General features: G+C 35.5%; 1 protein-coding gene across 3 annotated transcripts in view; it reads right to left on the bottom strand.

Moving 5' to 3' along the window:
* ttll7 (tubulin tyrosine ligase-like family, member 7) overlaps nt 1-17,030 on the bottom strand; it is a 118,546-nt gene that overhangs the window by 54,881 nt on the left and 46,635 nt on the right. For all 3 annotated transcript variants that reach the window (XM_026242391.1, XM_026242392.1, XM_026242393.1), the window contains 3 exons: nt 16,474-16,690; nt 15,664-15,828; nt 14,185-14,343 (listed from right to left, as the gene is read on the bottom strand). In XM_026242391.1, the coding sequence (XP_026098176.1) occupies nt 14,185-14,343; nt 15,664-15,828; nt 16,474-16,690 (541 nt within the window). The remainder of the gene's footprint in view (nt 1-14,184; nt 14,344-15,663; nt 15,829-16,473; nt 16,691-17,030) is intronic.

Genomic DNA, 17,030 nt, shown 5'->3' with positions numbered 1-17,030 from the left:
ACGAAAAAAAAAAAAAAAAGAAAAAAAAAACTACAAATTAAAAAAAAGTGACTGCACTAAAATTTAAAAGTATGACAATTAGCAAGGACTCAATATATTAGACGCTTTAATCTTTATGGGTAACTAACTTCTTTTTTAAAATATATAATCTATTTTATTTTATTTTTCAATTTTGTAATAATAACTACCCTGCTGTATTTTAGTTTAAGTAACATACACTCCCAATTTGAAATAATTAAATATTTTTCATGTTTTTTTAAATAAGTATTAATAAATCAGCCTAGTAAATAGTGAGAATTGGACCTTAAAATAAAATGTACAAAATGTTCAACTTATTTTATTGCAGCTAAAAAAATATTCAAAAACTATATACACAGGTTTTAATTTAATACATTTTAAATGTATAATAATAAAATTACAAATAAAAAATAATAATTTAATTAAATTAAAATACAAATAAAACCCCAATTTAATTAAGTAATGAGTCATTTCTCATTTTAATGATACCAAAATAACACTTGGCTGAACGATCTACCAGGGTCTGTCAGGCAAATATCCAACACTGCTGTTATTAAACTTTTAAAAGAAATGGTTGTCTATTTTAACATACAAAAAAATTGCATGCATCTTCAAAACCCAATACACTTTTTTACACTGGTTTTACATTACATTCATGATTTCGGAAGACTAAATACTAGACTAATGAAAATGCTGAAAATTCACAGGAATAAATTACATTTGAAAATATATATATATCTTTTAAATAAAACATTTTAAATGACATTTCACAATATCACTGATTTTACTGTATTTTTAATCAATAAATGCAGCATCGATGAGCATTAGAGACTTCTCTCAAAACAATTATCAAATCTTAATGATTCCAATCTTCTGACCCGTTGTGTATGTTAAGCCAAAACTAACTGTGCTATTAATAGACTTAAAGCAAGAAAGACTAGAAAGAAAATATTATCACATTTTATACAAGAAGTCGAGAGTGTTACAGTGGTTGGAGGCAACTTGAAAAATAAATCATCTGTATCTCAAACAAAGTACACCTCGAAGGAATAATATTATTGCTTTATTATTTTTCATTATTACTGAATAGATTTCTCCTTCATGTGGTACTATTATTTTAGCTGTCTGAAATGATATGTTTATAATATAAATATATTGATTATCCAACACGTCGACTAGTCACTTTGGTAAAATAAAGTTTATTACACATTTTATATATTATACGGTTTATAAACATTCAACCTTTTGCTAACAGCCCACATCTTTACCCCTTTTGTATACAAAGGCCTTCTAACAGGACATTGATACAGTAACTTTGTTTCAAAGGAATATATTTGGAATGGCATGAGGGTGAGTAAACAATGGCAGAATTTTGGGAGAACCGTTCCTTTAGCTACCAACTCCATTTATCAGCAGATAAGTGTCCTGAAGGGTTTTCTTCACCTCAGATCATTTTGTATTCCGCCCATGACAAACAACAGCAAAAGCATTCGCTCACTCCGATATGGCAAAAATGAGTTTTGGGTAAAGCTTTGCACATTACAGTGTGTAAGACAAACAGCATTAGTGCTTCAGCGTCAGCACGGACAAACGGTTGGAGAAAGATGGCAGCCCCAGAGAGAGATGACAGCAGACACAGTAATAGAGCTGCCCCCCTCAGAAAGGCGATCGCTTAGGAGAGGACCGGACCGTAAGATAATATTTACATCACAACTGAGCGGCGCAGGGGGGTTTGGTGGGAGGGGTGGCTAACGGTGGACTGAATCAATGAATTTACTGTATCAGCCGTAACCTTAGCAGCAGTAGCTGATCCGGCTCACGCTTTCTTAGTTCTCCGAGCTGGGCCACGTCACCCCTCGCTGGGTAGATGCCCCGCAGATGGCCCGATTCACAAAGCAACAAAGGCGGCTCATCAAGATCCGCCACGCAGGAGACCCGCAGATTTAGGATGTCAGCCATGTTTTCGGTCTTTTTCTTCATAATTCAACACCTTTTGACAATAATTGCTCTGACGCAAGTAGATTTTACAAAAGCTCCTCGACGCCATCAAAGGATTTGACTGATTTTTAATTTACACACCTTCTTTGTGCCTTTACTGGGACTTGTGGTGCAAACGTGGTGTCGCACTACAGGGAATCCAGCTGTTTTGAGATTAATGAATCTGTGTAGAGACCCCAGAAAATCTGAACTGTGGCTTTGCATTTGTCTTTTAGCACTGGATGATAGCGCAGACTTGAAAGCTGACCAAAAGTCAAATTATAGCACATGCACACATTTCAAATTTACAGCCTTTCCCTTCACGTTTAATTAAAAAAATACTTAGCGAGATCTTTTGGAAATTTTAGTTTTTGAAGTTTTTTTTTTTTTTCATGAAAACATGAAACATTTCAATTTCATTGAATAAAGTATACATTAACTGAAGCAAAGTTAAGTATAAAAATTGGTAACACTTTATTTTAAGGACCAATACTCACTATTTACTAGCATGCTATCCACCTTACTAACTATTAATAAGCAGCTAATTAGGTGTTTAGGCAAGGCAAGAAAAAAAATGTAGTCAATAGTTAGTAAAAAGTGAGAATTGTACCTTAAAATAAAGTGTGTCTGAAAAGTTAAACTTGTGTTATTGTAGCTAGTTGCCAGTGCAACATTTCTTATCTAATCCAAGACTAAATAGATAGATAGATAGATAGATAGATAGATAGATAGATAGATAGATAGATAGATAGATAGATAGCCAAAAAATGTGACCCTGGACCACAAAACCAGTCTTAAGTTGCATGGGTATATTTGTAGTAATTGCCACTAAAAAAAAAAAAAACAACCCTTGTATGAAACAATAATTTTTTAAATAGTTAATAAATAGTTGTATATCAGCCAAATATTGTCCCATGATCCTAACAGACCATACATCAATGGAGAGCTTATCTATATTCAGACGATGAATAAATCCCAATTTCAAAAAATGTACCCCTATGACTGATTTTGTGGTCCAGGGTTACAAATAATACTAATAATAGAATGACAAAACAATTTTTATTATTATTATTATTATTATTATTATTAAATAAAATTAAAATGAGAATACGAGCAAAAACTCTAATAATGTTTAAAGATAACACTTGGCTGAACGATGTACCAGGGTCTGTATCTCATTGTTTCCTGAACACTCACTTCATCTGCTATTGGTCAGGCAAACAGCCAACACTGCTGTGATTCAACTTTAAAGAGAAATGGCACACTTACAGTTGTCTCTTTTACATACAAAATATTTCTCAAGTGTTATAGGTTTTTCAATTACATTTAGAGAGGTTTAAAAAAATAATAATAATAATTTGCACATAAAACGAAATGCTATACTGTTTTTTGATCATAGTTAATCCAGTTAAATCAATACACTTAATTTCTCTCAGTTTTTGTGAAAACTACTCATGCAATTTAGGAACCTCAAGTAACCTCAAAGTTTTGGTGTACTCATGGCCTGACATTAATCCAAGAAACCACAGCGAAGGGATTATGATTTCAGTGTGTAATCATTCCAGTGAATATTTTGCATTTGGATTATGTTTACTTAGATTTTAATTATTTGCCCCTCTGTTTTAATTTATGAAAACTTTGAATATTTCTGGTGAGAAAATAAAGAGTACATTTATGATCATCTGTGTGCTTTAAAGGTTCAGGTGTGATACAAATGAAAGTAAATATCTGAGATATAAACATAAAAGTTAGAATAGTTTTAAATAATCTATGTGATGTTTGAAATGATGCAAAGTGCACGATGCATTACTATGCAGCAGTACTGAACAAGCCATCCCATGCATGAGCGATAAACAACAACATCAGGATAAACAAAACAACACTTGCTCGAATCCTCAGCGCGCCGTACACGCAGGAATACTGATCTGGGTTCTGCTAATGGAGCAGCTGCGGAGAGAGACGTGTGGATCGCATTTCACATCCTTATCAATCACTGTTCTGTTCTTTTGTCGCATTTGGAGAGGCTGCTTCCAGCGGCGAAACCCAATCAGTGTTTCAGTGCGTGTTCAGGGCCAGCCGCTGACCTGACCCCGTATCAGAGATTCCCAAACACACACAGACTGTCATACTTCTTCAAATAAACACCTAGGTGATGGAGAGATTTATTTTAGAGCATGAAACAGCCCTTTACTTTGTTTTTTGTTTTTGTTTTTTTGTGAGACTGCATTAAAAATGCTAAGTAATTTAGTTTGTTCGGATATAGACAGATGAATGGATCACTGTAATCATTTTTTAATAAACCTGAAAAGAGCAAAACTACAGAGCAACACTGCCACCTAGAGTTTCCACTCAGTGAACCACAGCTTTTATGACTTCATTAAGGGCATAAAAAATCAAATAGAGAAGTGTGACGACTAATGCATGCTAGGAAAATCAAATTCAGCCCAACAGTGAATGTGTTAGATACGTATGGGTACATATATGGAAAAGTAGGCTTCTCAAATTGTGATGCATGTGTTGCATAATTTATGGTCATCCTGTGAGGAATCTTTAGGAAGTTGGCAGTTTTTAAATTCTGTTTCATGCATGAATTCCTTATGCGCAAAACCAAATTCATAGTGGTTAAAAAAAAAATTTAAGCATTTGGAAGAATTTACAAATATTTTTAAACCACAAAATAAACAAAGTGCTTTTAAAGTTCTTCAGTTTTTTTTATGTTCTTCAAAAAAATAAAATAATGTATCTTCATTATGTGCTGTCATAAACTTTAAAATGGCCTAAAGGACATATCTAAATTAAAAGGATGGTTAACCCAAAAATCCCCATTGTTGCTGTTTTTATTATAAACAGAACACAAAATAGAAAAATGCATATCCATCACAATCCAAAAAAATAATTTAAAAGTCTGTTTTTCACACAAAGCTATCACGTGATTTCACAGAACACCAAATTATCCCTGTATGACAGCAGCAATGTAAAGATTATAAAAAATCAAAGAAAATGAAAATAATTACAGCATATGAGTTTGGAATGACATGAAAAATGTAAATTATCAATTAACAAAATGTATTCATCATGACTTTAAAGATTTCAAATTCAGAGAAAAATAATGTAAAAAAAAAAGATTGTAGCAAGAGAAGCATTAGATAAGAGAAGCGTGCTTTCGACCATCTCGGGTGTGCAGACGAGCTCTTAAAGCTCTACTTGACCCGCGCTTGGCAAACACTTGACAAGCACTTCCTGTCCCTGGATGCTTGCTGCTTTTCTAATGATTGTCAGAAAACCAACTGCGTCAAGGACACAACCTTCACGAGAGCTAAACACAAAAAGAAGTCAATTTGTTTTATTTATTTTTTTCTCCCTTGTCGTTATTGCAGGTACAGTCTCCCCAATAACACTGAACCCACACAGAATCAGAGAGACAGAACAGAAGATCACTGCTAGTGCATTTCTCTTTGTGAAAGAGAAGCTATACTTTGTGTATATACACATTTGTCCACTGAAAAGAGCGAGCACTATTTAATAATTAATTAACATATAAACCATACTTGTCTTTATCCTAAAACAAAATGCAAAAAGTTGTCTTTTAGGGGTACAGTTAATTATATTTAGTTTCTTTGTTTAGTATCTTTGTTTACCCAGCATCTTAAATTTACTTTTTATTCGCTTTCAAATCAAATGTCTAATTTATCAGCTTTACCAAATATAATGTAAATATTTATAATATCTTATAAATTACAAGTTATTGCATTCAGATCACAGCTTGGAGATAATATAGTTTGCATCTCGGACGATACAAGAAATCAAGCAGTTATTCTTGTGATAGAAATATGCTATATAGTACTGTATGTACTGTATGTAATATACAACTTTATATAGAGAGCTGTGCAAAATACAGCTTTGAACTTTTCTATACAGTATACATTGCTTTACGTGAGTATATTCTATGTAAATTAGAATTTACGATATCCAAATTTGAACATATTGCTGGGTGATGATAGTTAAAAAATGTAAAATTAAGTTGAGCAATTTTGTTGAGATTTTCTATAAAATATACAGTATACGCCTTCTTAATGTGGCATTTAATTCTAGAAAAGTAGGCAGCATGATGTTGCCACTTACATTTTGAAACATCTGTTTTGTCCGAAGCACCTTATGTTGTCTTAAAATGCTTTCTAGATAGGCAGTTCACTAAGTTTTGGAACATAAAACACATGTGTGCGAGCCTAGTCTACTCAGTGAAAGAGGCAAACAGAGAAGCCATGTTTCCCCTCTCTCTCTCTCTCTCTCTCTCTCTCTCTCTCGATCTCTCTCTCTCATTCTCTCTGTCTGTCGCTGTGCCTTTGCATTATTCGTCATGCCAGCTTAACGGCTCCAGTGTGAGCAGTTTCTGGAAAGAAAAGAGAGGGAAAAGACAGAGATGGCCCGGGGGGGAGTGATATCAATGTTGCGCCACAGCATTTGACTAATGGCTATTCAAGTCCCTCAGATGCTTCTGTCTGACCTGTGGAGTGGACGAACCTTCCCAGCAGCCCCGCGAACGAGCAGTGCCCAGATTAACATGTTAATGATGCGCTCTGCTGAAGACGTGGACAATGGTGCCTCACCACGTCTAGCGAATGATGCGAGGCGAGCTAAAGAGAGTGAGGTTTCTCCGGTTTCCATGTTTGTGTTCCTGCTCGTATCAATGGCTCAAATGTTTTGAATGTCAATGGAAGGAGAATAAAACCCGCAGAGAAGATAAAATCAGTACAAAAGCCTCAGAACATTAGCTGTTCGGCCAGAGCTAAAGTGCTTCTGCTGCCTGCAGTGTGTGTGTGTGTTTGAGTGAACGTGAGCCATCATATCTGTATGTGTTCAAATGCGTGTTAAGTGTTTATTTAGCCAATTTGTGTTTTTGAAGGTGCATATATTTTTAACAATGTGTGTTTGAAATATGTAAGATCCATTTTGTCCCTGCATTTGAGTGTGGTTTGCGTTATTTTATTGTTTGTATGTGTGTGTGTGTGTGTGTGTGTGTGTGTGTGTGCTCTTATTTTTTGTAACATATCAGGACACAACTCTGTATAATGACATGGGTATGACACAGGTATTACAAGGAGAGCATGACTTATGAGGACATAACCCATGTTTCTATTTTTCAAAATGCTTATAAATCATACAGAATGAGTTTTTTTGAGAAAGTAAAAATGCACAAAGTTTACTGTTAGGGTTAGGGTTAGGGGTAGGGTTGGTGTAGGGCCATAGAATATACAGTTTGTACAGTATAAAAACCATTACACCTATGGGATGCCCCCACTTTTCACAAAAACAAACGTGTGTGACAAAAATGTGAAATCCAAAAATGTGTATCCAAAAGTGAGCTAAATCTGACAAAACCACATTGGTGAAAATGTTATTAAGTTAAAAAAGTATATATTTTTCAATTATATTATATTATATTATATTATATTATATTATATTATATTATATTATATTATATTATATTATATTATATTGTATATTTTCACAAATATGCATTTTATATATGTTATATACATTTATATATATTATTTAAGTGTATAAAGACTAATTTATACTGTATGATTAATTAAGCATAAATATGTTCACTATACTAAAAGCAGTTTAAAATATTAGTTGAAAATATTCACTTTGTGCTAAGTTTTCCATTTTTTCTACCGACTATTACAATTACATTTAGGATAAACCTGAAAAGAAACATCTTCAGTTCAAGCACTAAAAATAAATAAGTATGTATATTGCTAAAGTAAGTAAGTATGTGTATTGCTTACTGTTAAAAGCTATTTCTGTCAATAATATAAACTAACTACAATTATATATATTTTTCTACTAGTCTTTAGAAAGCAGAATACAAAAAGTGGTAAATTACAAAAAATATTATATTATATTCGTAAAGACATTTTTAAAAATGTATATGGTAAATAGTTCCCTTGCTGCCCCCAGGGGGTCCCTTAGTTTGAAACCCCGCGCTCACGTGTGGTTTTAACTGTTTGTGTGTGTGTTAATTATAAGGTGTATTTGTATTACCATTTGCATTCGAATGCTGTTGTGTATCTGAGTATGCTGGTTTTGTGTAGCGATTGAGTAACTGATGTTTATTTGAGCTGAGGTCCATTAAAACACAAGTTTTAGAGCTCTCACTAAGGTGTCTGTGTGTGTGAAAACGAAAGAGCTGTCAGTTTAGAGGTATTGTAAAAGCCCAGCTGACATTTCAGCCTCATTTGCAAATAAGAGGAAAAGGAAACTGCAAATAAAATGAAAAGCGGTGAAGAAAAAGGAGAATATGACATTTCTCTGTCAGAGTAAGAGGTTACATTTGACTTTTTTGTTGCCACTGCGGCAGACACTAAAGTGTCTTGATAAAAGAATCAGAAGACCTGCGGATGCACTGAAAACTGAATAAATTATAACTGTAGATCAATCATAACAATTTCTGCTTCAAAGAAAGAAATTTTATAGAATATCTGATAAGGGTGAGCCATCAAAACCGAAATTAAATAGAGGACGAAGGAGGAAGTTGAAAGTATACCATTCCCAATATTTATCCACTAAGATTACGACAGTCAGCTTTGAAACTTTCATAAGAGAACAGACAGCAGAAAAGCACACCTCCTGCCTCTCTCCGTCAGACGCTGCAGTGTGGATATGTGTCTTGACTAATCACTTGAAATCGGAAATAAATGTTCGCTCGGTAAATGTAGCGTGAAAAAGAAACAGCTTTTTTTCCCCCTCAGTGAGGAGCTTGTGGGATGTTAATTGATGGGAGTGTGTGGCGGCTGCTAGTAGCACTGAGGGATCATTATCACTGGGGCTGAACGACTGCATCTACCGCCACAGTTTGTGTTCTCTTCCCAAAACCTGCAAAGAGACACGAACAGCGCTGGAGAACTGCTGGGAACGTCCGTCACTCAACGCTAGACGTTCCTAAAACCTGCAACAAACTTTCACAATGACTTGACTTAAAACAACGGGGGGGCTTGAACAAAATCAGCTTTTTTCCACATGCACTGAGCTATGGTGCTCATGTGGGACATAGAAGTTCCAAGATTGCCTGCAACCTGATCCAATTGCACCAAATTCAGAAAATAAAAAGAGAAATGCCATATAAGAAATTACTCAATTACTCAACTTAAAAACAAAATGAAAAACATGCACTTTTTTGGGATTAAAATCCAGTCGGCAACCTGAATCTATTACCATAATATAATATCTCTTCATCTCAATTAAATGTCTCAATTAAAAAGTTGCAAAAAGGCCAAAAATGAAAGTAAAAAAAAAAGAATAGTAAATAAATAAAATAAAATCTTAGCCATAAACAAACTTCACCAATGATTTGACTTAAAATAATATATATATATATATATATATATATATATATATATATATATATATATATATATATATATATATATATATATATATATATATACAGTATATTTATTTTTTTATTCTTTCAGAGCCATAGCTTATCAGTCAACCACATATGCACCATACTCTTGTGATGCTCACATGGGAGTTGTAGGTTTGAATCCAATTTTCCACTCCCTTAATAAAATCCCCTTTCAAAAAAAAGCGCGAGTGTCAAAAAGCCTGATTTAACCAAAAAAATAATAATTAAATAACATAATAATAATCCCAAGGCATTTTACATTCTAGAATGGGTTAGTAAGAGGGAAGCTGCAGCCAGAAGTTTGGGTTAAAAGATTTAGGTCATGCTTTAACTGCCACACAGAAGTGAGGGCGATCCAGAAAACCCGACATGGAACTTTCAGGGCTGGCAAACGGCACGTTACCCCACATGTACGTGCGCCAGCATTCCTGCATCCTAACCGTCTTAACTCACAGTCCTGACCTACATTTCTACAGCGTGTCTGTCAAACAGAGGAAAGAGGGGAGAGAGTCTGCTCTTGCTCTGGTGTAAGCAAACTCAGCCCTGTGTTTATGCTGAACGTCAGTCGTGAATGCACTGCTATTTAACCATTTATCATTGCTGTTGTGCAGGAACCCCACTTCAGATGTTAAAACACACAAGGTGGCCAGTTCCTCGAGCCAAAAGTTTTTCAAAATTTGCAGGACTGCCAACATCACAGAAAAAAATCTATCATATAAATATGCATTAAAAAGCATGATTTAATTGGCCAGTCTATAAATTCCATAATAAGGAATTTAATTCAAAATTCAGTGCAGTCTGCAGTCAACATGCTTCATCAAAATCACTTTTACTGAGCAAAAAAAAAAAGAACTGTTCACACATTCATGTACTCTAAAAGTGAGGCAGCTAGAACTGAGTGCAGAAGAAAGCACTTTTCACCATCGTAAAAACATTGGCCTGCATGATGCGTCCCAACGGCCTAAGACATCATGGGGAAATACTGCAGACAAAACACAAAAACATGCAAACAGGCTCTTTGTCTGACTAAGAATGATAATAAAGATTTGCAGAATGGATTGCTGTGGTCAGCTTAATGTTCGATGATGTCAAAACCAAACAAGGAATATTTGGACTTATTACAGCTTAGATCGAAAGCCCTACAAATTCCATATCTTCAATAGTCTTCCCCTTTGGCATGAGATCAACCTTGATGGTTGTTTAAACATTAAAAATAATGCTTAAATACCATATCATGCTAAATAAGGGGAAAGGGTTAATAAAATATGTACATTACTAGTAAAAAAGTTTATTTTTCTGTTTTTTTTTTTTTAAGTTTATTTGATTAAATATATAGTCAAAACTAATATTGAAAAATATTAGGGTTCTTATATTAAAAATGATGGTTCTACTGCATAATAAATATTTTTTATAACATTATAAATGTCACTTTTGATCAGTATGATGCACAACAAAAAATTGTTGAACAAAAAATATGAAATGTAGTGTATCACAGATTCCACAAAAACAATAAGCAGAAAAACATGATTTCAATATTTATAATAATAATAATAATAACAATAAAATAATGTTTTTGAGCACCAAATAAGCATATTGGAATGATTCTGAAGGATCATGTGACACTGAAGACTGGCTGATGATGCTAAAACAACATTGTGATAGCAACTTTTATTATTCTTGTCAAATCAAAACTAAATTAAACGGATAAAACCATGATTCATGACAATGATTCACCCGTGAAAAAATGGTTTAAATATTGGATGATTTATAAATGTTTGGTGTCTTTACAATTCACTAAAAATGATAGTTGCTCTACATTTTTTATGTTTTTAATTAAGCAATAACCATGACAAACACATGGTTAATCAGCATTGTCAGCACAATCACTTTATGTTTGTTGAGTTAAAAGATGCACATGCTGGGAACGGCTGGAAAATGTTGTTTAGATGACTGTCATCCAGCATTACAGAACACCACAGCAAAAGGAAATGAAAATAAGAAACAGAACAATAAAAAAAATGCCAAACCCCAGAATCTGAGGAACCAACTGTTTTCAAACGCACAAACAACTGCTTCTTTAGATCATCTTTCAGTGGGAGTCTCTCGTTTAGCTGAATGACATGGGATGTTTTGCCTTAGATGGTGAAAAGTTGAACAAAAGGACGCAAAACCCAAGACATCTTGAGAAAGACCAAGGCAAATGCATCCTATTTCCTACTGGGTAAATCAGGGATGTCCAGCAATCATTCCACTCTATATCTTTGTTAAAAAACCTGCCGAGCTGCCTGTGTAGACAGCATTTTAAGGCCTCATATAGCTGATGTGAGAGCAGCTCTCAAAGATAAGCAGAAAAATTGACCCTCTAAAATATCTAACATACCACTTCTACAGCAGTACTGCATCTATTTTGGAAAAAAATTACACTTAAGACTGATGGTCCAGGGTCACATATGTGAAAAAAATTATTATCTTCAACCCTCCTTCTAAAACTCTCTCTAAAACAACCTGTTTTATGGGCCTTTCCTTTAAAGCTTGCCAGTAATCAGTTATGATTGGCTAACCTCATTGCACAGGAAACACTATCAACGCCCCCTCACTATTGGATGTGATTGTTTTGACGAAATGATCAACATAAAACGGTCATTTCCACACAAAGCATTATGAAATCATTCAGTTACAGTTTGTGAGGCAGTTGCAGTCTGATCTAGTACCGCTTCATCTCTCAGCAAATGTTTCTTTGTGAACTCTCCATGACACTGTGCCTCATTTACAAAACAAAATTCTCAGAACAATCCTCTGATATGATTCGGGATGCCATTAAAAATAAAATATTCACTTGTTCCTTATGCTGGAAACCTTCTGATATCTGTACAAAGACACGAACAAGCTGTTAAAGCCAACGTTCTTTCTATTTCTGGTATTTATTGCGATACCAATGACGATAATTCAGGGAATCCTGTTTCTTTAGAGTAAAGTAATATCTTTCCTATTTTTATCCAAAATAGGGTGTTGTGAGCATTACTGATTAGGGCCCTTACATAGTCAACTAGAGAAACGCGAGCAAGCAACGCGAGCGACGCACTCCCTTTCATAGTCTAAACAGCAGACGCAAGCGTCACGGGCGATGCGTGTATGCAATACACCGCTCACGCAACAGGGGGTAGTAGAGTAGGGGTGATATTAGTAGAGTCGGGTCGCGTGATATTCAGATCACAATGGCATTCTGTTGCTGATTTTACATAGGCGGCAACAAAGTCAACGCAGAGATAAATGTGGATGAATACGTATAAGTTTGCATAATTTTTACTCTTCACCCGCCATTGTATTCAAACCTTCTTCTTCTGTAAACACAATATATTGAATTAATGTACAATACTTGCAATGTCGCCCCCACCGACAACGCACAGTATTGCGTGCATCAGCGAGTCGAGTATCAAAAACTAGGACGACACATTTTGGCTACGCACCGACGCATAATGGCAGCCAAAGCATAACGATGCGTAGCCTCGGTGACGCGTATGTGTACAGATGCGTTGACTATGAAACAGCCCTTAAACGTAATGTATTGACCATTTATTTCATAATGGAAGCCAGAGGGCGCCCTTGCGCAGAAACTCCACATATGCATAGCAGAAGTAATACTACTGATGACACTCCAGGAAATCCCTAATATGGACAAAGGTATCCAGTTATCCTCAATAAAATGCACAAAAGATATAGAGAAATATTAACTGATGAAATTTGAAGACAATAAACATACGATTGCACAAAATATATGGTTTATATGTGTTCTTCAAGCAATCTTGGGTATTGTTTTATGAGGAAAGTATATTTATAATGCAATGCTAATCGACATAGCCTTTATCAGTGTATTTAATGCTATATAATGCTATCATTCTGTAATATGAAACCAATCTGGTCAAAAAAAGAAGGTCAACTGTGTTAAGTTAATATGAAGAAAAAGCATATCAATAAATTATTTCCTTGTTGAACAACGGGTTTGTAAACAGGCTCATACACATGCAAAACTTAGGAAAGTGCACTGTCACAAACAGAAATGTCAACAACTAGACTTTTTCATTATTTCATTATTATTACGGAAGACTAATTCTTATCATGGGGAGAATTTGTACCGGTATATCGCAAATGATAAGATATCGCCCATCCCTAGCCATGAATGGAAGCCGGTGGGCGTGGCCTATGGTGAGAAGATGACTATTCGTTGATGTCTTGCTTTGGACGCTCTCTTTATGCAAATGTTTGTTCCCGGGTGATGTCATCTTTTACATCTTTTACGTGATGTCATCTTAACATTAGCTTGAATATATAAATTATGTGTTTATAATGAGGAGGACATTTAAAGCTATGAAACCTCCAGGACGTTTTAATGGTACAAAGACCTCATATACTGTATATCAAAAGATCAAGGTAAATTTGATATCTCATGCCTTGACCCCTTTCATTTTATACAAAACACAATTGGTACCTGAGGTGTCAACCGCAATAATACAGAAATTGAAACCATTACAAAAATATAATCCTTAGTAGCTTGTTGTGAACCAAAATGTTTTGAATTCATTAACAAAACGAAGATGAGATAACAAATAATAAAACATTTAGCTGACAAGAACCCACTGTAGCTTTCATTATAGCAATAATGTCATTTAGAAATGTAACCATGTTAATATAAAAAAATGCAATAGACCATAGCCAGAAATGTATACTGTGTGGCGGATCAAAAGAAGTGAACTGATTGAGGACAGAAGGTGAAAACAGACCTCGAGCAGCCAGGGCTTGAGCTTGCGGTCAAGGATTATGTCAAATCCCAGAACTTCAAAGCAGATGCTGGCGCTCCCTGGTGGCTGGCCGGGGCGGCACATGCGGTAGGCGTGGAGCACATGAGGTTCGGCCACTATCAGGGTCTTCACCACCAGCTCCTGTGAACACGTGCACAAAACACGCATTTGTTATAAAAGACCACACAACAAATTGAAACAACTCCAATCAGTGCATTCACAATTGAACGCTGTGAATTGAATTGCTCCAATCACAAGAAATGCATGACATTGTGTTAACTCTCAGTAAGGACATGCTCGTGAAATCTCATTGCATGTGCAAACAGCCCGTATGAGGGACTCATTAACATCCCAGCTCCCTGAAGAGACATGATAGGTCAGAGACTGACAGCACGCTAGGGGAAGACAGGGGCAGATCGTCGGAAGACAGGAACAGACGGCCTGTATCAGCTGCTGTACTCTCTTATCAGAGGTCTGGCAGGCCGGCGGTCTCCCTGCATGATTAAACAGAGGCTGTGTTGAAGTATGAGGGGCAGATAACCGGCGGGACATTTGCTGAGCATCCCGTGGACCCCAAACGCGCAGTTCCGGAGAAGCAGGTTAGATCCCAGCATGCATCCTCCACAGAGAAGAGAAAGAAGTATGTGTGTGTGTGTTTGTCCTCAGCCAAACTGAAAATGTTCATGCATATCTTTTCTGACATATAAATGAGAATTTAACATTAGTTATCAGTAGAGTCTAATTCTGAGTCTGAGAAATTGCTTCAATAAATAAGGACAGCTTGTGGGCCAATAGAGAGGCACAGAATTACAGAGACGGTGCACACTGGGTAAAATATAACATACACAGTCAATAAATACAGTTGTGCAATGAGTGGATGAGCTCTCCATTTGAAAAGATGAAAGAATTACAATTAGATCTAAAGAGAAGTGGACAGCGAGGTGGAAGAGACAGCAAACAGAAACAGAGGAAAGATAAGGGCAGAGCTGTCACACTGGTAACACTCTGACAGGAAACAGATTCGTTTGGGAAAGGAAAATTTGATACAATTGAGAAACTGGAGCCAGGGAGGCTGATTAATGTAGTGCTGTGTGATCTATCGAATTCTGAAAAATATGGCAAATCTCGATAAGCTTATCATCAGGGTCGTGATATGCATTGCATTATGAAATTAAAGCCATTAATGTGAAGTTAATGGAAGTGTGTTGAAAAGACTGGGTGTGCAATGTCTTCTGATTCGTGTGTGAACTGATGACAACATATCCATGAAGACAAGCATGAAAACACATTTTTAGAAGTTTTTAAATTTTTGTAAAACTTCTATTGATTTCACATATTGCTCATGGGGCAAGAAACTAAAAATTCTAATTACATAATCTTTCAAATAATCTATCAAACAATGTATCACGTGGCCCTAGATTGAAAGTTATTGAAGAATCAATATAAATAAAAACTACTCACGGAAACATCGCCCCAGAATTTGGCCACATCGTAATCGTTGGTTCGAAGGAACTCTGTGAACCAACCAATAGAGCGCTTGCTGCCTTTGTCCGCAGTTTCATCTCGCTCAAAGTTCTCGTTGTGTTTGTTTACGGAGTAGTTGGTCAAGTGCATGTAGAGCTGGTTCTGAAGAAAACATTATTATACCTGTCACATTTATGGCCCAAATAAATGATTGTTTACAATGCAAACATTTACATAAGAATTTTCTATGAATATATGTAATGCAACATTTTGCACAGCAATGGTTTTACAAAGATTTACAACAAAGTAAATCTATTACAATGCAAAGAAAAATGGTTTTACGAAGATTTATTATGTGGCAGTTTACATACAATTGTTTTCAGAAAGATTTAAAATGCAAGATTTTAAACAATAATTATTTTATATTAAATCAATTTGCATATGAATCATTTTACATATGGCTGAATTATGCATACTTCATAATGTGACAACTTGATAACATGCTAAAACGTAACAACTGCATCAATACACTCATATTCATTACAATTACATATGGTGTTTACTCTTACTAATGACTGTTATCTCAATTACCTATAACAGCGTTAAAGTCAATATGAAACAGCATTTGCAATTGCTTGTATCCATCGGGAATCGACTGTGAAAGCTGTCAATATGAACGTTTTATAGAGTGGAGCTTTCTGCCCATTGTTGGAACGGAGTTTATTTTGATGTTGGGTTGACTGTAAATCCATTTACTACATTGAATAAAAATTTTCACATCACTTACGTTATCATATGCAAACTCACCAAGTTGGACTCGTTTGGCGTGTGGTATTTCTCTGTACCCATTCGCACCAGGCCGTCGTTGTAGAGGAAGACACGTAGTGGATCACAGGAAGTAACAAGAATGTAGAATCTCAGGTCAAATTTGTAGCCCTCCATAAGGAAGGGCTTGTCTAAGTATTCCTGCACAATGAAGTGATCCTGGACCGGGAGCTTTTCATAATTGCGAATCAGAGATATCCTGGGAGAAAATGGATAAGATTCAGCGCACATCGCAAAAATGTGCTGCATATGTTATTGTTGGTTAAAAATCCCAGGCTGAAATGTGTCAGAGAGAGCGACTTTATTAAGGTGCTGTGTCTATCGCTGGACCCTTGACCCTGACTAGGCCCAGACATCTTGGTCTGTTTCAAGCCCTGCCATCATTTATTTCCTTTGGTTCTGAGCTTGAACAGATCTCCAGCTCTTGGCTGTTATAGTATACAGACGACTACCCGTTTACCAGTACCAAACACATGAATAAGTGAAGCTTGGATGTTTAACAAACAAAGGGGCCTTAGAAAAACCAGCTTTGACGGTAA

Source organism: Carassius auratus, unplaced genomic scaffold (genome assembly GCF_003368295.1).
Source record: "Carassius auratus strain Wakin unplaced genomic scaffold, ASM336829v1 scaf_tig00001591, whole genome shotgun sequence".
In the NCBI taxonomy this organism is placed as follows: domain Eukaryota; kingdom Metazoa; phylum Chordata; class Actinopteri; order Cypriniformes; family Cyprinidae; genus Carassius; species Carassius auratus.
The sequence above is the reverse complement of the archived record's forward strand: the minus strand, read 5'-3'. Positions and strand labels throughout refer to the sequence as shown.